The sequence below is a fragment of the Aplidium turbinatum genome, chromosome 2 (assembly GCF_918807975.1).
Source record: "Aplidium turbinatum chromosome 2, kaAplTurb1.1, whole genome shotgun sequence".
Taxonomy (NCBI): Eukaryota; Metazoa; Chordata; class Ascidiacea; order Aplousobranchia; family Polyclinidae; genus Aplidium; species Aplidium turbinatum.
This window is the reverse complement of record NC_137473.1, coordinates 880,938-903,031: the sequence shown is the minus strand read 5'-3', so window position 1 is coordinate 903,031 and position 22,094 is coordinate 880,938. Positions and strand designations below refer to the sequence as shown.

Sequence of the window (22,094 nt, the reverse complement as noted above, 5' to 3'; positions counted from 1 at the left end):
TAGCAAATGAAAAAAAGTAAGTTGAAAAACGCAAAATCAGACTGTTATTGAAAATTAACAGTCTGACTAAAATCTTCGAAATCAAATTTTCTTTGTTTTTCAACATGTGAGGATGTTAAAACCTACTGTGTCATCTGGAGAAAAGAATAAAGAAAGCGTAAAAATGTATTTTTTAGAAAAATTTATTTAAACGTTCGCACAAAGTTAGAAAAACCTGGAAATTTCTGCAAAATGTGACAAATCAGGCCGTATCTTTAGGTGGCCATGGATGAGGTTAATCTTTGATTAGCAGTTTCAGTTGTCATCAAAGTTGTTAACTTCATTAAAACACGCCCACTGAAGTCAAGAGTTTTCAAACAACTTTGTGGAGAAATGAATGCAGCGCAACGGAGTTTGCTCTTTTAATTTTCATCCAGGTGGCTTTCGCTTAGAATATTCTTTGAACGCTTCTACGAATTGGTGGATGAACTTCAGGCTTTTTTGCAGCAAAAAATTAATCCACTTGCAGATTGTTTAGCTCAGAACAATTTTTTATTGAAATTGGCTTACTTTACTTTGTTTGTTTGTTTATCTTTACCCTGCATTGCAGGAAAGCGGACTTGAGCGCTATGCATCGGTGTACGCCTTCCGACATACACCTGACCCACGCTGCAGCCGACGGCAATGTCTGTTTCCGGTTGTCTACTCTACTTATGACTGAAATTTGGTACTACCTATTACTCGAAATCGATCACTAGGTAGAGGCAATTATCGTAAAGTTTCTTGACCAGAGAAACAACAGCAAGTGCTGGAGTCGAACATGCAGGCTCTCGACTGCGAGCCCAACGCGCTAACCACTCGGCCACGGATGCCGACATGTGTGATATCTTCGTGATATCTTCGCCATACTGAACATTTCTATGCAAGGGCCGAATAAAAATGACATTTCAGATAAAATTGCAGCATTCGTTAAAAAGCTGCTATTGTGGAAGGAAGATATAGCAAATCTGTCTGGAAGCTCTCGATACTTCACTTTCTTGTTCAATTTGCTTGAAAAGAAAAGTATGACGCTGCCTTCAAATTTGTGAAGCATATTTGGGCAACATTTGTCCAAGCTCGAGTCGAAATTTGCAAAATACTTCCTGAAAAATTTATCAAACTACGAATGGATTCGTGATCCTTTCGTCCAACCTACTCCACTGTCTTTTACTGCACAAGAAAAAGAAGCCTACATTGACCTTTCTTGTGACAATTCCCTGAAAAGGATGTTTAATTCAGGAAATCCGGCAAATTTCTGGATTTCAATGAATGGCGAATTATTACCCTAACGAATTATTATCCCATTTGTCACGTCATATTTATGTAAAGCAGGATTTTCTGCCTTGGCGGTGATAAAAAGCAAATTTCGATCACCAATAAACACTGAAAGAAAAATGCGGGTGACAATTTCAAAAATTCTCCCAAGATTTAATGAACTTTGTAAAAACAAACAAGCTCACACGTCACATTAAGTAATATGCATTGCTTTTTGTTGTTGTATCAACAAACACAACTTTAATAATAATTTTCTTCATTAACTTTTATTTGCTGGTGCGTCGCAAGTCAAGATAACTTTTCCAGAAGCGTCGCAACAAAAAAGTTTGAGAACCACTGGCTTAGTCTATAAAACAACATTGTTAATTGCTTTGACAGTGCAATCCAAAATATATTAAATGCCTTAATTTACGTCGTTAGCTACTAAAAAATTTTAAGGAGGGGGCATGGCCCAATGGCCCCCCCCCTGCGTACGCTAGTGAATGAGGATTATGTTATTTGTTTATTGCTTTGCTTTGTAGTGCTAAGTTTGGAATGCTAATCCAGGCATTGTGGAATTTTATCCACTTTTATTCCCGACCCTAGTTTTTGCAACAAAGTAATATTTCCGCAAATGATCAGTTCTGGTTTGAGATAGATATATCATTTCAATGCGATGACATTTTTATGCGATTATCCAGTAGGCCTAAACATACAATTACCTTGATTTGATTCAATATGTGAAATTTCGAGAAATTAGCTGTCAAAGGGAGTGTAAAAATGTCACAATAAAAATAAAAAATGTGACAAAATGGCGATAATATGAACGTTTGAAAGTCTCATCACAAGGCGGATGAAGTTACTATCATTGTCATTGTTGATGCACCTTTGTTGGAGCTTTGGTAGAGAGTTCGCTTTATTGGCAGTAATATGTAGAATTTATCATTATTTTATTTGGGCAAAAGTAAAAAGACAATGCAAAGAAATAAATCGAACGTTTTTGCAGAAGCTCTATGTGCTCACTCTTGGCTGTGGTTTGCAGGATATAAGCGTTTATGATCATGGAATCCTTTATGAAGACAGCAGACAGCAGGGGAAGATGAAGACAGCCTCTACGTGGCCTTCCCTACAAGTAACTTCGACCAGAGCTAACAAGCACTAGAAGTGAAACCAATGTCTTCACCACGTCACACGACAACCGTACCTACTCTAACGCCTAGCCAGCCCTTTTTAGGGCTTGCTCTAACGGTGATCTCGGCCAATATCGAAGGGTTTTCTTCAGCAAAATCAGCCGTCCTTGCTGAACTCTGCAAGCAACATCAATGCAATGTCCTCTGCCTACAGGAAACCCACCGAAGTGCTACACACCACAGGCCAAGAATACCCGGAATGGACCTCGTCAACGAAATCCCTCATGGGAAACATGGCAGTGCTATGTACGTAAGATCTGGATCACGCATTAACTCAGTTTCGTCCGATGATAGCAATAGCACCGAATGCCTGACTCTCCACCTCGATGGAATAGACGTAACATCTGTCTATAAGCCCCCAAATGAACCCTTCATACCAAACGATCTGATGGTGCAAAATGGCAGTACGCCTGGCTTGTTTATTGGTGATTTCAACAGCCACAGCTCGAGCTGGGGCTATAGAAACACCACTAAGGATGGAGAAGCTGTTGAAAAATGGGCTGACGATAATAACTTGCAGCTCATACATGACCCTAAGTTGCCCCCTTCCTTTAACAGCGGAAGATGGAAACGAGGCTCAAACCCGGACCTCATCTTTGCAAGTGACTCCATCACTATGGGCTGTGTGAAGCACATATTGGATCCAATCCCACATACTCAACATCGCCCAATCCGCCTCCGAATCAAGGCAGTTGTTACTCCAAAGGATGTCCCATATCAACGACGATACAACTTTCGAAAAGCTAACTGGAAGGGATTTACTTCAGATCTGGACTTCCACATCGCCAATTTACACACGTCATCAGATAAATACCCTGACTTCATAGAAGCTGTACGAAGAGCGTCAAGAAAAAACATTCCTAGAGGCTGTAGGACACGTTACATCCCTGGTCTGAATTCAGACTCAGCAGACCTCTATGAAGACTATAAAGAAAAGTTCCAATCAGATCCTTTCTCTCACTCTACAGTTGAAGCAGGAGAAAACGTGATGGCAGCTATCGCCAGCGAAAAGAGAAGAATGTGGCAAGATATGATCGAATCCACAGATCTGTCTCATAGCAGTCGGAAAGCCTGGAAAACAATTAAATTGCTGTCGGCCGACTACACTAAACCAGACCACCACTACACTGTATCTGCCAATCAAATTGCCCATCAACTCCTTCTAAATGGCAAAAGCAAAAATAACATGAAAAAGCAGTCTAAACCCCGGCTAATAAGACCTCAAAATGAACGCAACCCTCGTCTAACATCTCCTTTCTCAATTGAAGAACTGAAGAAGGGCATTGAATTTCTGAAACAAGGTAAATCTGCTGGATTAGATGGAATTCGGACTGAACAAATTAAACATTTTGGTTCAATCGCTCTGGGATGGCTGCTAAAGTTTTACAACAACTGCCTCAGCTCTTACCAAATTCCTAAGCTATGGAGAAAAGCCAAAATTATTGCATTGTTGAAACCAGGAAAAGACCCAACTGACCCTAAAAGCTTTCGTCCTATATCTTTGCTGTGTCATTTGTTCAAGTTGTTTGAACGGCTGATACTAAACCGATTGCAACCTCTCATAGAAGACCAACTCATTAATGAACAAGCAGGTTTCCGACCTGGTAAATCCTGCACAGGACAACTCTTGAATCTAACACAGCACATAGAGAATGGGTTTGAAGAGGGTTCCGTCACTGGAGCCGTCTTTGTAGATCTATCTGCAGCGTATGACACTGTCAACCATCGTCTCCTTATATCAAAGATCCTCAATATCACCGAGAACTTTCGATTCACTAAGCTGATACAATCATTGCTTAGCAATCGCCGTTTCTATGTTTATTTTTGTGGCAAAAATAGCAGATGGAGACAGCAGAAAAATGGTCTACCACAAGGAAGTGTTTTAGCCCCCATCTTGTACAACATTTATACAAACGACCAACCAATCCATCCTGGTACAAGAAGCTTCATATACGCTGACGATTTGTGTATAACAACACAACACAAACACTTCACTTCCGCGGAAACAGTACTCAGTGATGCTCTGGATGGGCTGACGACATACTACACGGACAACCACCTGCGTGCCAACCCCAATAAAACCCAAGTCTGCGCATTCCACCTTAGATCCCGGGATGCATCACGCCAACTAAACATTTCCTGGAATGGAACCAAACTGGCACACTGTATCAATCCCACATACCTCGGTGTCAAATTAGATAGGTCCCTCACATACAAATCCCATATCGAAAAAGTAAGAGCTAAGGTGGCTTCTAGAAATAATATTTTGCAAAAACTCGGAAACTCTGATTGGGGTGCCCTCCCTGACACAATACGGTCAACTGCTTTAGCCTTATGCTATTCGGTTGCAGAATATGCTTGCCCAGTGTGGGAACGCTCAGCACATGCCAAGAAAATTGACCCCATATTGAACCAAAGCTGCCGTCTGATTACAGGTTGTCTCAAACCAACCAACATCACGTCGCTGCACATTCTGTCTGGAATTGCTCCCCCCAACATCAGAAGAAGCGTGACCAGCAGAAAGGAAAGATCTTGTCAGGACATAGATTTGAGACACCCACTGTATGGCCAAACTCCAGCACACAGGCGTCTGAAGTCAAGAAAAAGTTTCCTTGCTTCAGTTGTCCCATTAGGTCATGACGATGTCGCCGCCAATGTGCGGGTTCAACTATGGCAGGAGGGACTGGCAGCCGGACCGACATTGGCCAATATGGAGCTCACACCCATGGAGAGCCTTCCTCCCGGAAAACGTGAACCGTGGAAGTATTGGCGATGCCTCAACCGCTTAAGAACTGGTATTGGCAGGTGTAAAACCTCGATGAGACACTGGGGGTATTCCATGGGGAGCACAAGTTGCAAATGCGGACAGGAGCAAACGATGCAACATCTACTCGAATGCCCTGACCTAAAAGCAAGGTGCTCTGCACAGGATTTGGCCGAGTTCAACGATAGAGCAAGAGCCTGCGTGATGCTCTGGGCTACGGCCGTGTGACACACGATGAAGAAGATGGAATCCTTTATAAGGAGGTGAAAGAATCTCTGGAGCTGACCAGGAATGAGTCAAGCTTGAGCAACTTGTGGAGCAAACTCGATAAGGTTGCAAAACTTCTTCCTTTGGCTCGATCAACGATGGTGGCGGAAGGTTTGTTGATTGCTAACTTTTTTGAATGCTCATTGCTCACCTTTTTTTATATAGGCCATGAAATCTGATATGGTTTGTATCCAAGTACAGTTTAATTGTGCATGTTGCAAATACATCAGTAATTGTGATGTGCGGACATGCCGTTATTATACTTTGTTTATACTAAACATGTTTCCTAATAATAAAAAGTGTTTTCCGAGTACACGCTGCATATGGTGTGCACAACAATAATTTGAGAACAGAGATGTGAAAATTAAGTCCATTACATGAAAACCCAGTGACTGATCTTTCTAACTGTCCTGAGTGGCGTCGTGACCCATCTTTTGTTTTAGTACTAGATGTGATGCCGATAGTGTTGATTTGTGCATGATGCAATCTTGATGGAAAGACTTGAATATATTTATAATATTGCCAAAACCAAGCCAATTTTTACGAAACAAATTTGTAGTGGCTGTTCGGTCTAGCTAGAGGCAGGACCCTAACCCATAATATTCCATGCCCACTGCCCAGGGGTTCCAGATTATTTGTTTACAAGTTAGCTCAGTGTTTAAGTTATGCACCCGACACAAGATCAAACGGCGCCGGTTCGGCTCTGGTGGTGTGCAGTTGAGCAACCCATTTTAAGGACTGCTTTCCATGCAGTGGCACCTAGTGGATGGAATAATTCCAGGCAACAACACTTCAACAACTCTCAGAAACTCCACTGTCAATCTCAGTAACCGACCTTGTGTCAAAAGCCTCTAGAAGTATGCGAAACTACCAAGGGTAACTTATCAAGGCTTTCTCACTCCGAGGATGAATATTTAAAACCAAATCAACCAGGTCCCTGTCATCAAGCTTCAGTACCTTGAAGTTGGACCCTTTTTGCCCCATCCACCCAGAATCCCCGGCCCCTGTGCACCAACGGATACGTACAGCAATGATCTGTCAAACTTGTCCCAACTTATGCAATCTTAAGTGTCACCATTCCTTAATTTAATTTCTTGTTTTGGATATTAAGATTCTTAATTGTAAAGCTCAAAATATATTAACAATACCAGCATTTATACAGCGCTACATCCACAATTCAACGACGTCCTGGCCGCTGTACATGGTGATGACGTAATGCATCCAGTCGTAACGTTCAGTAAGATAGAATGTTTACAAGTTTTGAATTTCATTAAACTTTCTGCTTTGCACAATTCTGGTAGCAACAGCTGGGAAGCTAGGGTTTCCATTGCGTCTTGAATGATTTAATGTTAAATTATCATCAAAATAACGTTGCAAGGACTTTTCTAGTTTCAAACTTAATTTGTTCCCTGCAAATTCTCATGAGCGGAGTGGTCATAAGAAGTCAAAGAAGAAGAAATCTCAAATTCCTGGCGACCTGGAGCTTGATGAGAGCTGTAAGTTGTTTCGTCATAATTGATATTATTTGAAACAAGTCAATAACTCAGTTGAGCTTCCGGTATAACAATCCGAGTTTAGCCAAAGAAAGTGAAATAAAATCAAGGTTTTGTTTACGGGCAACAAACCATCCTCATTAAAGCGTAAAACTATTGCAGGGTGGTGATGAAGACTTTGGAAACTATTGCAGTGTGGTGATGAAGACTTTGGAAACTAACAATGTGTCTAGGACGAGGATAGCATCCACAAGGTGGAGTTCGAGACCGACTGCAGTTTTACTGGCGAACTTTCTAGTGAGAAAGGCATCGCGAAAGTAGAGCGTGAACTCGTGCGCTATCGAAAAAAGAGCGCGAACGAATGGAGCTGCAGCTTATTGTAGCAACAGATGACGTCGCTAGTTATCTAATTAGACTATCATTGCAGCAGCATTCCAGATCAAGCAAATCGTCGTTTTCGTTCGGGAAAGTTTAAAAGGTGAAAGATTAGTGAAAGCTTGAAAAATAAGAAGTTGAAACGTCTCAGTCGCTTCTGGTCGGCATTGAACCGGAAACCTTTGAACTACCAGCTCGGAACCTGCACCGGTTGTACCGGTCACTGGTGGTCACAGCAAGTGGACGGCGAGAGATGAAACAATGAATAGAACATTTCAGACACAAATCCTCGACCAGGGTTTGTGGTAGAAGCTGATTATTTAATTTGAACTGAATTGATTTGAAAGGACGAGAAAAGACTTGAAAGAACGAGTGATGACTTTTTAAAGGCAATTCAAGAAAAGGAGAGGATTTCAAAAAAGAAAAGGGATGTTGTTGAGAAAGAAAAGCGAACCAAGTGTTCCCTATTTTCGCAAGATTCTAGTTCCTTAGGCAGGGATTTCCAAAGTCCGGCTCGTTGGCCAAATTCCACCACAGAGACGTTTTTATATGGCCCGCGCGTGTTGTTGCACAATATGTTATTTTGGCCAGCAGACACACAGAAATCTTGCAAATTCAACTTGCGTTGTTTAGAATAAAAATTATAAAGACAATATTTTGTTATTGCAGCAGCATTCCAGATCAAGCAAATCGTCGTTTTTGTTTGGAAAGTTGAAGCGCAATTTAATATTTGTAACTTTTTTGATTGTAAAACGTCTCAGTCGCTTTTGACCGGCATTGAACCAGAAACCTTTGAACTACCAGCTTTGAACTAATCAGTTGATGTTTTGATCAGATCAATTGGATGAAGAGGAATCAAAATCTCAAGCTCTGGAAATGCTTTAAAGGTGAGGAGGAGGAGGAACATTTCTGAGTATCCAGATATTATTACATATCGAGTTTGTACTTCGGTTCTTTGAACTCTATAAGTTCCGTTTCTAACAAAATGTTAAGGAAAGTAACTTCATGTGACGATAACAATTGTACAATGTTGTATTTCATAAACATCATGATGTGGGTTCGATTCCACGTCTAGTCGCTCTATTATCAAGACAACCTCGCAGCTTCTTATTGAAACGTTCCGCAGATAACGAGAATAAGAAGAAGGTGATCGAGAAGACACTGGAGGAGACCATAGCAGCGGTTACCAAGGCATCGGATGAGGTGAAGATGTTGAAAGTGGAGCATGATACCATAGTGGAGGTTGGTGGTGGATTCGTTTGTGTCTGGACTTCTTGTCATCGGCTATGAGCAAACCATCGCTGCCATTGTAGCGTCATCACACGCAGACGGCGCTTTGTTTCTGATTACATCACTTCCAGAGTTAGTCGCCAATCCCGAGCAACGGATATCCGGAATATTATCCGGGTACTCAAAGGTTAAAAAAATATTTAGCTACTTAACTATAACACAGTGTGTACACCAAAATGTCACTTGGGAGAGTAGCGCCGTTTCTAGCTAATTTGGGGTCGCTGATCACGAATATGGCCATTAAAAGATGCTCTTGTGTACAGTTTTTGCAAAAAAATGAATTTTCGTTTGATGCACTGCACTATATCACTATATAAAGCTGAAATGCAAGGTAATGTCAGTGTATATGGGCCATTCTATCTGTGTGATGATGATTTTTTCCTGCAATGAAGACCTAGAAGCTGGGATCCTCACATCGTTTATGCAGATTGTTCATCAAAGCTAGCTCCATGGAAAGCAGGACAGAAGAGAAGTTTGTTTGCCGTCGCCATGGTGTGGCGTGAACCCTTTAATCATGCATCTGACTGTTACTTTTGCTTCAACAAACTGCCCCAAGTATTGAATAAGGCAGATCGGGCTTTCACTGAGTATCCTCATGTTTCCACTGCAATACGACCTGTGCAGCATTATGCTGATGACCCTGACTTATCCATTCCTGTATATCCAGTGACTGAACACAGTGACAGTGACTCAAACATAGCATCAGATTCTCATGTTTCCTTGTCTGACTGCTTTGAACCCAGACCACGATGCGACCACCATGAAATCTCATTTCCGGAGTTCAACAATTTGGTCAGAGTACTGGAGTTGTCAATGAGACATACAGAGTTACTTGCTTCACGGTTGCAACAATGCAAACTTACAGATAAAGCTGTCACTGTTCGGAGTGTTCGTGAACGATCAGGGAAGGAGTTCATTGACTTTTTTTCTAACAAGGTGATTGATCTGCTGACATTTTGCGATGATGTTGTGTGACTGATGGGTGATCTGGAAGGTCATCATGATCTAGAGGACTGGCGACTCTTTGTCGACTCTTCTAAGGAAAGTCTCAAAGCAGTACTACTGCATAATGGGAATAGAAAGCCATCAGTCCCTGTTGCATATTCTACAACAATAACAAAGTCAAGAGAAAGTATGAAAGCTATCTTGGAAGCCATCAAATAGGATACATTCCAATGGTACCTGTGTGGAGACTTCAAAGGGTGTACATGAAGTGTACATCAGCATGTTCAACATCAGGTACATGCTGATGGGAATGCAATTGGGGTACATAAAGTACTGTTGTTTCTTATGTCTATGGCAGTGCTTCCCAACTGGTGGGTCGCGAAGCATTTCTAAATGTTATTGAAAGTTAAAATTTTCCAAAAAATACCTGCGATACTGTGGATCTCACAAGCCTCAGTTTGGTCTTGAACAGTAGGCTACTGCGCCTTGTCCATCGCTATTCTTATCTTCACTTCATTTGTTGACTTTCCATTTTCATGAATTGTGCACCCTGTTTTCTATTAGATCGGGAAATTATTGCATTATCCTTACATAACAATTATGCAACAATGTAACAAATACGTAACAATTAGATGTGTTGTGTGGTATTAACTATTTCAGTAGGTACGCCAGTAGTAAAGATGCCATAATAAAGATGTCATATTTCATTGTGGGTCGCACAATAAAACTTGCATTAAAAGTGGGTCGCGAACTGAAAAAGGTTGAGAAGCACTGGTCTATGGGACAGTTGAGCGTGACAATACCACTACATACAACAGGAATGGCCAGCTAGGGCATCATACAACCCTGGAGAGCACAATGTGGCCAACATTCTACTTGTTGATCCAAGAAGAATCCTTATGCCTCCCTTACATATCAAGCTAGGCTTTATAAAACAGTTTGTTGTTTCCCTGCAAACTGAGGCAGCAATTAATCAGTTAAAGGCACTATTCCCAGCTCTGTCTTAATGCAAAAGTTACAGCTGGAGTTTTTACTGATCCAGATGTTAAAAAAATATTGGAAGATGAGTTGTTAGAGAGCTTGCTGAATAGGACTGGGAGAACTGCGTAGGCTACATTAGTCTAAAGGCGGTGGTGCATAACTTTCTGGGAAACCATACAATAGCATTTTCATGCAGGTGAACGATTCCATCAAGATGTTGCAAGTATATCGAGGCGATACAAATACAAGGATAGCCGTGTGATGTTGGCTGGATTTTGCTGGTCGAGGAAGAGAGTCTGTACTGGTGAATACAAGCGCAAAGCTTCAGAACAACACTTCTGAGTCTTGCCTCAACTGGATTTAGTCACAGTCGCTATTATTTCTGACTTTACCACGTTTATTTAGCACAGTGCACACTAACTCTGGTTATATACAATATACAAAACAATACAACTTTTTTAATTTTTTAAAAACTCTTTTTCTCAAAGTTGGTACACAGGAGCTCATTTTAATGATGAAATTCGCTTTCAGCATTGTCGACTTGACCATAAAACATGCATCTATTGCCGGTGACAAATTTTTTAGTCAAAATGTGCAGTTGTACACACTGTGTAATAAACTACAACACAAGTTTTACTTTTTTTTAATGTTTCTAGGTTCTCAAGCTGAAGAACATGAAGGAGCGTCGATTTGCAACACTAGATGTCGTTGAAGAGGCCTTGGAACAGAAACTACTTCAACTCTTTGCTAACAACACATTAAAACTTCATCATCGGCAGCATCAAACTTTACGTTGATACAACGTCGTCTATCGTGGATATAATAAACAATAACATCTTTCAAACGATTAATGGTAAATGCGATTGCCATCAACCCATGTCGTACCGATCTTTAACAGTGGCTCACCCACAGAGTCCTTCATCTGGTGTAATGTTCGACCTCTCGTAACTGTATATTCGCTTTACAAACTGAAAGATGCACAAATGCATCCAGCTATCGTGCCTCTTTTAAATTACTACATGATTTTTTCGTTACGCATACTTTACAAGACAAAACTGTGCTTTATTTTACTTGTGTTGTTTCACTCAGGGTTACCATATTGACGTCAACGAATGTCAAGTCAACGTTACCAAATCAAGTTACCAAGTCAACGAATGAGCATCGAACTTGTTTGGTTGTCGCTTGCTAAACTGAATTTGCTTGTGACAAGTTTCGGTTGCTTAGTTTAATCATTTGTCAACTGTAGCCACTTGCTGAAATGATTCTAGCTCAGTTGTCACTTACTCAGTTTACAATTGCTGACTTGTGGGAGACTCTTGTTCTTGCGTTTGGCTATTTTCGGTTCGGTTTTTGGCATTTTTGGAAAGTTCTTTATTGGCAATTTAAATTGAAGTTTAAAAAACCCTGTTTTAGCTATTATTTATTGTCCAAAGTAAAAGTATGACGAAGTCCTAGTAACAAATTATCGTGTTACCTCTCCGAATCTAAAATTGCATTTTGGGCTGGTTTTGGCAATGGCAGCATTTGCTCATTGCCTTCCTGATTTCAATCAATCATTTTATTTTTCGTCATTAACGCGTCCGGGACGAAAAAGATACTAACTACAAAAATCGATATAAACCTAGCAGAGATACATGCCAAAACCCGACCAAAACATTTGTTTGCTTGTATTTGGCTACCAGTGAAAAGTTTGAAGATTGTAGGCTATGTTCGGCTTCATTATGTTGGGTCGATAGTGTAAACAAATGGTAGGTTTCCGATCTTGGATTATAATAGTATAATTATAAAAAAGTACCACCATAGCCAAGTTGTACGGTTATGTAATTATATTAGTAATGTAACTCTTTCATAGCTGCAGCTCTTTCATACAATGGCTACATATTTAATATAGATTTGTAGGAATGGCAGATCTAGGAGAGCGATTGGAGCAACTGCCTCCCGAAAACACAGAAAAGTAACTTTATTCACGGTGTACGCGCAAGGTCGGACAAATGCAGACCTACATATCATTGTGCTTTTTGGAAATCGCTCCCATTAAGGCTGCTGGCTGGATCCGCCCTTGATTTGTAGACGTTTGTTGCTAACAGATGGACTAGTGTTATTGAGGTTTTGTTGTAGGCTAATATGTGCGATAGCTTATACAACAAAACTGAGGCACTGCTGAAGAACAAATTTCCAACAATTTAATCTTGTGTAGGCCTGTGCACTGTGGCTCAGTGACAATGCTGATGAAGTTGTACAAGGTATCAAGCATGCAATATGGTTCTATTTTTGCGGATGGCATCTGCATTGTTGCAGGCTGCTTGGGTAAGCGGTGAATGGCATAAGTGCATTAAGCCGGCAGCTGTAGCCGAGTGGTTAGCGCGTTGGGCTCGCAGTCGAGGGCCTGCATGTTCGACGCCAGCTACCCGCACTTGCTGTTGTTTCTCTGGTCAAGAAAGTTTACGATAATTGCCTCTACCCAGTGATCGATTTCGCGTAATGGTGGTACCAAAATTTAAGTTATAAGTAGACAACCAGAAACAGACATTGCAGCGTGGGTCAGGTGTACGTCGGAAGGCGTACACCGGATGCATAGCGCTCAAGTCCGCTTTCCCGCAATGCAGGATAAAGAAACAAAAAAAGCCGATATAATTGAAACATCTCACTTGATAAATATACCGGAGTAGGCCCATAGACTTTTAAAGAGTTGATTAGTGGTAGGCTACACCGCTACAGAACTTGAGAATAGCGAATAGAAGGTTGCTCATAGGTGGAAGCGGCAGTTTTCTGTCTGACACTCTTCAGGAACTGACGTCAGATTAAAATAAACTTAAATGTGGTGAAGTATTTTTAGTAGAAGGAAAGAAAACTTAAAACCCATGTAAATTCTTCTTTTTTTTCGTATATTTCTTGGAATCAGACCAAAAATTGCAGCTATGAGCAACATTCTGCTTTCTAATTAACCTAAAGTAATGCAAACTATAACACAAACCTTACTGTATTAATGTTTCTAGCCCACCAGTTAGAAAAACATAAAAAGAGGTGTCGATTTGCAATACAAGATGTCGTTAAAGAGGCTATGAAACAGAGGCTACTTCAACCCTTTGCTAACAACACATTAAAACTTCACTATGCGCAGCATTGAACTTTACGTTGATACAACGTCGTCTATTGTTGATATAATAAATCAATAACATCTTTCAAACGTGGATCCTTGTTCTGGAGGTAAATACAATTGCGATCATCGTCGAAGTCAACTCAGATCGTACATATCTTTAACCTGTGGCTCACCCACAGAATCTTTCATCTGGTGTAATTTTCGAGCTCTCGTAAGCTTAGTTTCGCCTTACGAACTGGAAGATGCCTTCAGCTATTGTGCATTCGTTTAATTACTAACTTAGTTGTTCTTTTTGTTACGCATACTTGGCGAGGCAAAACTGTGCGTTGTTTCACTTTATAGCCAGCCTAGCGAGCTACAAGTAGGTTAGTTCTGGTAGCGAGTTTAGTCCTACGATGCGTGTTTTGTTGCAGAAATTGTGATTCAATCATTTTTCTTTTACGGTGCGATACTGATAAGCCCAGCCTCATGGGCGAAACACGTGTCTATCGCTGTCAATTCTTGCTACAAATCGGCTGCCCAGAAACTTATCATTTTTTTTTTGTTACACATTTAAGAAGAATAACCCTATTTGCTTAATTTACAAGTACCGGTTACAAGTCACTAAATTTAAAAAAATATCTGGCAACACTCTTAACCAATAAACTGATTCGAGGTCACCTACAATGTCCCTCATCTCGATGGCTACTTTTAAATACGACTTATCAAAGTTTAAAAAAATTACTCTGGCAACACTGTTAACAATAAACTTAATTTGAATTACTTCATAAAAATTAATAAATTAATAATACTTTTGTTAATAATTTGAATTCTTTATTGAAATTCTTTCATAAAAATTAATAAGTTAAATAAACAAACTTACTTTTGTTGATGTTTATCGACCTCAAGTTGAAGAACATAAACAAACCTTGGTTTGATAATATTATAAACATTTTTGTTGATGTTACGTCACCTGATGTAAACAAACAGTTTGTTGTATTTTTAACTCAACCAAACAAAATCACTGGATGACATAATTTTATTGTAAACATCAACAAATAAATAAAAACATCAACAATCCTTGTGCGTGAGGGGACGATCGAAGCCAACATGGATCTCCAACTTCTGTAAAAGACAAAGCGAATAATTGACGTTGATTTAATGTTGACACAATTAATTGTTATAACGTTGATACAACGTAAACAACTCTCACTTTATTGTCCGTCCGATCCAATGCTTCTTGTAGCTTGGATATTTCCTCCATGTTCGGAGATCTCACCCTCCCATCTCCATCATCGAGGGATTGCAACATCACAACTTTCTCCTCAACCTTGTGCAACACCTCGATGACGTCATCGATAGATAGGAGGTTGCCATAGAGATCCATCCGAACAATCTAAACACAAATTAATTATGACGCAACAATTAAACATAAACAATTTATTTATGTTGTGACTTTTTGTTTATTTATTTTATGTTTACAAGAATTGTTAGAAAATGATTAAAATTGGAAACTGGAACTTACTTTGTGAAACTTGTTGAAACTGAGACGTTAAAACAACGTAATGCGACGTTGAATCAACGTCTGACCATGAATCAATGTGTTGGTTATAAAAGTTAAACATGACTCACGGATCCACGCATCGATTTGATCGCCTCCTTCCATGGAAGGAATTCATTGGAATTCATTTCGCAGCCGGACAGAGCAAGGAATCGAAGTCGCGTCGGCATCGATTTGATGAATGACGTCACTGCATGGATGTCATTCTGAGTGTCGGAGTCATCCATCCGTATCCTCCCTCCAACAAAATGACTTCCTGCTGTGATTGTCACTTCCAAGTCGTTGCCTTCCCGCAGAATCTTTGTGATGGCGATGATGGAGCGACCATCATAGTGATCTAACAATGCAGGAATAATATCAATCAATATTAGCTCGGCTAACCAGGTTGTCATTTAAAACCACAGTTTGGTTCTAACCATAAAATAATCAAACATTGAACACAAGTTGTTTACTAAAGAACAAAACATTAATTCATTTATATCGCAAACAAAAATATAAACAAATTATTTTGAACAAAACTTTCAGATTTGAGTCAAAGTCTAATTTGAAAATAACTTGAGTAGACTTTTGGGTGCTGGTTTAGGATCGGCCGCCTTGGTTAGTGACGTCACAAAAATCTGTGACGTCATGCAAAAAAACGCAACTACTTGTAGGAAGGGTGCAAAAACGCGGAATAGAAGTAAAAGCGGAATGCCAATTGATTTTTAAATATTTGTAGGCATTATTATTGATCTAGCGCTAACTTAAACTGTTACTATTTTGTACCAATTCTCAGCAATTCATTTTTACAATAAAAATACTTGCTTTATTAACGTAACAACTTTCACGTTTATATGTTATCTACAAAACGAGCAATCGTGGTTCAGTATAAGCCGCCCACAGTTTGCTGTGATCGATGAATACTGCCTCCACCAAATATGCTGTAGCTTTCGCATTTCTGCTCGGATTTTAACAATTTTACTATCGTTGGATGGCATTATGCTTCATCTACCCGAATGGATTAATTGCCAATCTAAAGTAGGCACTATATTTATGTAGCGCTAACTTAAACTTTACTATTTTGTAACAATTCTCAGCAATTCAATTTTTACAATAAAAATACCAAACCAACACAAATTAAAAGAGTATGTCTTGTTTTATTAACCTAACAACTTTCACGTTTATATGTTATCTACAAAACGAGAAATCGTTGTTTAAACGTAACCGCTCGACGAAGCTTTTTTCCATTGCATTTTTCAAGGCGATTCGATCGTGGTTCAGTATAAGCCGCCCACAGTTTCACGTGATCTATGAATACTGCCTCCACCAAATATGCTGTAGCTTTCTCATTTCTGCTCGGATTCTAACAATTTTACTATCGTTGGGTGGCATTATGCTTCATCTACTCGAATGGATTAATTGCCAATCTAAAGTAGGCATTACATTTATGTAGCGCTAACTTAAACTTTACTATTTTGTACCAATTCTCAGCAATTCATTTTTTACAATAAAAATACCAAACCAACACAAATTAAAAGAGTAGGCTATGTCTTGCTTTAGTCAAATGTTAACTTTCACATTTATATCTAATCCACAAAACGAGCAATCGTTGTTCAAACGTAACTGCTCGAAGAAGCTTTTTACCAAAACAATGCAAACACAAAGCGATCAGTTTCCAGTGTTCATTACAAGCCGCCCACAGTTTGCTGTGATCGATGAATACTGCCTCCACCAAATGTGCTGTAGCTTTCTCATTTCTGCTCGGATTTGAGAAATTTTACCATCGTTGGAAAGCACGATACTGCATCTATCCGAATTCATTAATTGCAAGTTTAAAGTAGGCATTATATTGATCTAGCGCTAACTTAAACTTTACTATTTTGTACCAATTCTCAGCAATTCATTTTTTACAATAAAAATACCAAACCAACACAAATTAAAAGAGTATGTCTTGGTTTATTCATATGTTAACTTTCACATTTATATCTAATCCTCAAAACGAGCAATCGTTGTTCAAACGTAACCGCTCGACGAAGCTTTTTTCCAATGCATTTTTCAAGGCGATTCGATCGTGGTCCAGTATAAGCCGCCCACAGTTTGATGTGATCGGTGAATAGTGCCTCCACCAAATATGCTGTAGCTTTCTCATTTCTGCTCGGATTCTAACAATTTTACTATCGTTGGATGGCATTATGCTTCATCTATACGAATCAGTTAATTCTAATTCACAAATACACACTGGAGCCATTAACTGATGGTTTAAACTTTACTATTTTGTACCAATTCTCAGCAATTCATTTATTACAATAAAAATACCAAACCAACACAAATTAAAAGAGTATGTCTTGGTTTATTCATATGTTAACTTTCACATTTATATCTAATCCACAAAACAAGCAATCGTTGTTCAAACGTAACCGCTCGACGAAGCTTTTTACCAAAACAATGCAAACACAAAGCGATCAGTTTCGAGTGTTCATTACAAGCCGCCCACAGTTTGATGCGATCGGTGAATAGTGCCTCCACCAAATATGCTGTAGCTTTCTCATTTCTGCTCGGGTTTTAACAATTTTACTATCGTTGGATGGCATTATGCTTCATCTACCCGAATGGATTAATTGCCAATCTAAAGTAGGCACTATATTTATGTAGCGCTAACTTAAACTTTACTATTTTGTAACAATTCTCAGCAATTCAATTTTTACAATAAAAATACCAAACCAACACAAATTAAAAGAGTATGTCTTGTTTTATTAACCTAACAACTTTCACGTTTATATGTTATCCACAAAACGAGAAATCGTTGTTCAAACGTAACCGCTCGACGAAGCTTTTTTCCAATGCATTTTTCAAGGCGATTCGATCGTGGTTCAGTATAAGCCGCCCACAGTTTGCTGTGATCGATGAATACTGCCTCCACCAAATATGCTGTAGCTTTCTCATTTCTGCTCGGATTCTAACAATTTTACTATCGTTGCATGGCATTATGCTTCATCTACTCGAATGGATTAATTGCCAATCTAAAGTAGGCATTACATTTATGTAGCGCTAACTTAAACTTTACTATTTTGTACCAATTCTCAGCAATTCATTTATTACAATAAAAATACTAAACTAACACAAAATAAAAGAGTATGTCTTGGTTTATTCAAATGTTAACTTTCACATTTATATCTAATCCACAAAACGAGCAATCGTTGTTCAAACGTAACCGCTCGACGAAGCTTTTTACCAAAACAATGCAAACACAAAGCGATCAGTTTCCAGTGTTCATTACAAGCCGCCCACAGTTTGCTGTGATCGGTGAATACTGCCTCCACCAAATGTGCTGTAGCTTTCTCATTTCTGCTCGGATTAAAGAAATTTTACCATCGTTGGAAAGCACGATACTGCATCTATCCAAATTAATTGGTTGCAAGTTTAAAGTAGGCATTGCATTGATCTAGCGCTAACTTAAACTTTACTATTTTGTACCAATTCTCAGCAATTCATTTTTCACAATAAAAATACCAAACCAACACAAATTAAAAGAGTATGTCTTGGTTTATTCATATGTTAACTTTCACATTCTCTGCGATTCGCAATGACAATTTACAGTTTAATGCGATGGCTGTGCTTGGCAAATATATCAATGACTGCATCATGCTCGAGTGCAATATCCTTATTTAAATACATCTGAGCTAGACCATCCAAACGTGGCTCGGTCATGGTCGTGCGGTAATAATTTTTCAGGTACTTTAGTGAACTGAAACATCGCTCATTGGAGGCAGTTGTAACTGGAAGCGTAGCAAAGATTCGAAGTAATAATTTATGGATAATCGGATAAGTGCCGAGTTGTTCAGCCGCTTGATACGCATCCACAAGAGTCGCAGGTCGTTTATCCACAGAAACTGCAAGCCAATTCGCTCTCCATCTTCGCAATTCAATAGTAGCTGCAAAGCAATTGCTTGGTTCAACATCCAGCATTCCATGGTAGAAGTCAAAAATCTCGTCGATCGTGCAGTCCTCATCTTCATGAATCAATGAAGGCAGAAATGTGCTGACTTTAAAAGCTGAGCAGTGCTCATTGAATCTATCGTGAATTTGTGCCATGCAATTGTCAAGAAAAGGAAGAAAAACTGTTGATAAATTACATTGCAAAAAGTATACCCCGCCCCCCGCGCTAGGATGAATCATCCAAGCAATTATTGCGCTACAACTTTTTTTTTTGCAAAATTTGTATTTTATTTTTTTACCTGATCATTAGGGGGAGGCCATCGCCCTTTATCCTCCCCCCTAAATACGCTACTGCCTTGGACAATGGACATGCAACCAATTGATTCGGGTAGATGCAGTATCGTGCTTTCCAACGTCAGTAAAATTGTCAAAAAAGCTTCATCGAGCGGCTACGTTTGAACAACGATTTCTCGTTTTGTGGATTAGATATAAATGTGAAAGTTAACATATGAATAAACCAAGACATACTCTTTTAATTTGTGTTGGTTTGGTATTTTTATTGTAAAAAATGAATTGCTGAGAATTGGTACAAAATAGTAAAGTTTAAGTTAGCGCTACATAAATATAGTGCCTACTTTAGATTGGCAATTAATCCATTCGGGTAGATGAAGCATAATGCCATCCAACGATAGGAAAATTGTTAAAATCCGAGCAGAAATGAGAAAGCTACAGCATATTTGGTGGAGGCACTATCACCGATCGCATCAAACTGTGGGCGGCTTGTAATGAACACTCGCAACTGATCGCTTTGTGTTTGCATTGTTTTGGTAAAAAGCTTCGTCGAGCGGTTACGTTTGAACAACGATTTCTCGTTTTTTAGATAACATATAAACGCGAAAGTTGTTAGGTGATTAAAGCAAGACATACTCTTTTAATTTGTGTTAATTTGGTATTTTTATTGTAAAAAATGAATTGCTGAGAATTGGTACAAAATAGTAAAGTTTAAGTTAGCGCTACATAAATATAATGCATACTTTAGACTGGCAATTAATCCATTCGGGTAGATGAAACATAATGCCATCCAACGATAGAAAAATTGTTAGAATCCGAGCAGAAATGAGAAAGCTACAGCATATTTGGTGGAGGCAGTATTCATCGATCACGTGAAACTGTGGGCGGCTTATACTGAACCACGATCGAATCGCCTTGAAAAATGCATTGGAAAAAAGCTTCGTCGAGCGGTTACGTTTGAACAACGATTGCTCGTTTTGAGGATTAGATATAAATGTGAAAGTTAACATATGAATAAACCAAGACATACTCTTTTAATTTGTGTTGGTTTGGTATTTTTATTGTAAAAAATGAATTGCTGAGAATTGGTACAAAATAGTAAAGTTTAAGTTAGCGCTACATAAATGTAATGCCTATTTTAGATTGGCAATTAATTTATTCGAGTAGATGAAGCATAATGCCATCCAACGATAGTAAAATTGTTAGAATCCGAGCAGAAATGAGAAAGCTACAGCATATTTGGTGGAGGCAGTATTCATCGATCACGTGAAACTGTGGGCGGCTTATACTGAACCACGATCGAATCGCCTTGAAAAATGCATTGGAAAAAAGCTTCGTCGAGCGGTTACGTTTGAACAACGATTTCTCGTTTTTTAGATAACATATAAACGTGAAAGTTGTTAGGTGAATAAACCAAGACATACTCTTTTAATTTGTGTTGGTTTGGTATTTTTATTGTAAAAAATGAATTGCTGAGAATTGTTACAAAATAGTAAAGTTTAAGTTAGCGCTACATAAATACGGTATAGTGCCTACTTTAGATTGGCAATTAATCCATTCGGGTAGGTGAGGCATCATGCTTTCCAACGATAGTAATATTGTCAAAATCCGAGCAGAAATGAGAAAGCTACAGCATATTTGGTGGAGGCAGTATTGATCGATCACATGAAACTGTGAGCGGCTTATACTGAACCACGATCGAATCGCCTTGAAAAATGCATTGGAAAAAAGCTTCGTCGAGCAGTTACATTTGAACAACGATTGCTCGTTTTGTGGATTAGATATAAATGTGAAAGTTAACATATAAATAAACCAAGACATACTCTTTTAATTTGTGTTGGTTTGGTATTTTTATTGTAAAAAATGAATTGCTGAGAATTGGTACAAAATAGTAAAGTTTAAGTTAGCGCTACATAAATGTAATGCCTACTTTAGACTGGCAATTAATCCATTCGAGTAGATCAATCATAATGCCATCCAACGATAGTAAAATTGTTAGAATCCAAGCAGAAATGAGAAAGCTACAGCATATTTGGTGGAGGCAGTATTCATCGATCACAGCAAACTGTGGGCGGCTTATACTGAACCACGATTGCTCGTTTTGTAGATAACATATAAACGTGAAAGTTGTTACATTAATAAAGCAAGTATTTTTATTGTAAAAATTCAATTGCTGAGAATCGGTACTAGCGCTAGATCAATAATAATGCCTACAAATATTTAAAAATCAATAGGCTTTCCGCTTTTACTTCTTTTCCGCGTTTTTGCACCCTTCCTACAAGTAGTTGCGTTTTTTGCATGACGTCACACATTTTTGTGACGTCACTAACCAAGGCGGCCGATCCTAAACCAGCACCGACTTTTGTTAGTTGGTCACTAAATCACAAGTTTTGTCTTCAACGGCTTCGAAGTTTTATCAAATTAGGACAAAATACTTAGGCTAGCTTTGCAGGTGGAAACTAAACTTTTGTTAAAACATTAAACTAACCAGAGCTTGCAAATTAAAATAAACTTTAATTTCTTTGTCGATAAATCTTCGAAGCAACTTCAGAACTTGATCATGAAAATTTTCCAATCAGCCATTTCTTGCTGCAGCTCAATCGAAGCTGATGCTTTCTTCAAACTCAGAAGACACGGACAGAAACAAACTTTAAAGTATTTGCCTGTTGAA

At 39.0% G+C, this 22,094-nt stretch overlaps 2 protein-coding genes across 22 annotated transcripts in view; one reads left to right on the top strand and one right to left on the bottom strand.

The window, feature by feature from the left end:
- Positions 1 to 6,713: 6,713 nt before the first annotated feature.
- LOC145788223 (uncharacterized) overlaps positions 6,714 to 22,094 on the top strand; it is a 256,918-nt gene continuing 241,537 nt past the window's right edge. For 2 of the 7 annotated variants that reach the window (XM_082599972.1, XM_082599971.1), the window contains exons 1-3: positions 6,714 to 6,989; positions 8,197 to 8,248; positions 8,488 to 8,603. In XM_082599972.1, the coding sequence (XP_082456098.1) occupies positions 6,840 to 6,989; positions 8,197 to 8,248; positions 8,488 to 8,603 (318 nt within the window). In that variant the 5' untranslated portion in view covers positions 6,714 to 6,839. The other 5 variants (XM_082599968.1, XM_082599964.1, XM_082599961.1 and 2 more) reach the window with 5 other exon arrangements.
- The window catches only part of LOC145788218 (uncharacterized), a 624,890-nt gene continuing 617,473 nt past the window's right edge, over positions 14,678 to 22,094 (bottom strand). For 14 of the 15 annotated variants that reach the window (XM_082599934.1, XM_082599915.1, XM_082599914.1 and 11 more), the window contains 3 exons: positions 15,289 to 15,554; positions 14,870 to 15,052; positions 14,678 to 14,781 (listed from right to left, as the gene is read on the bottom strand). In XM_082599934.1, the coding sequence (XP_082456060.1) occupies positions 14,728 to 14,781; positions 14,870 to 15,052; positions 15,289 to 15,554 (503 nt within the window). In that variant the 3' untranslated portion in view covers positions 14,678 to 14,727. The remainder of the gene's footprint in view (positions 14,782 to 14,869; positions 15,053 to 15,288; positions 15,555 to 22,094) is intronic. The other variant, XM_082599931.1, reaches the window with a different exon arrangement.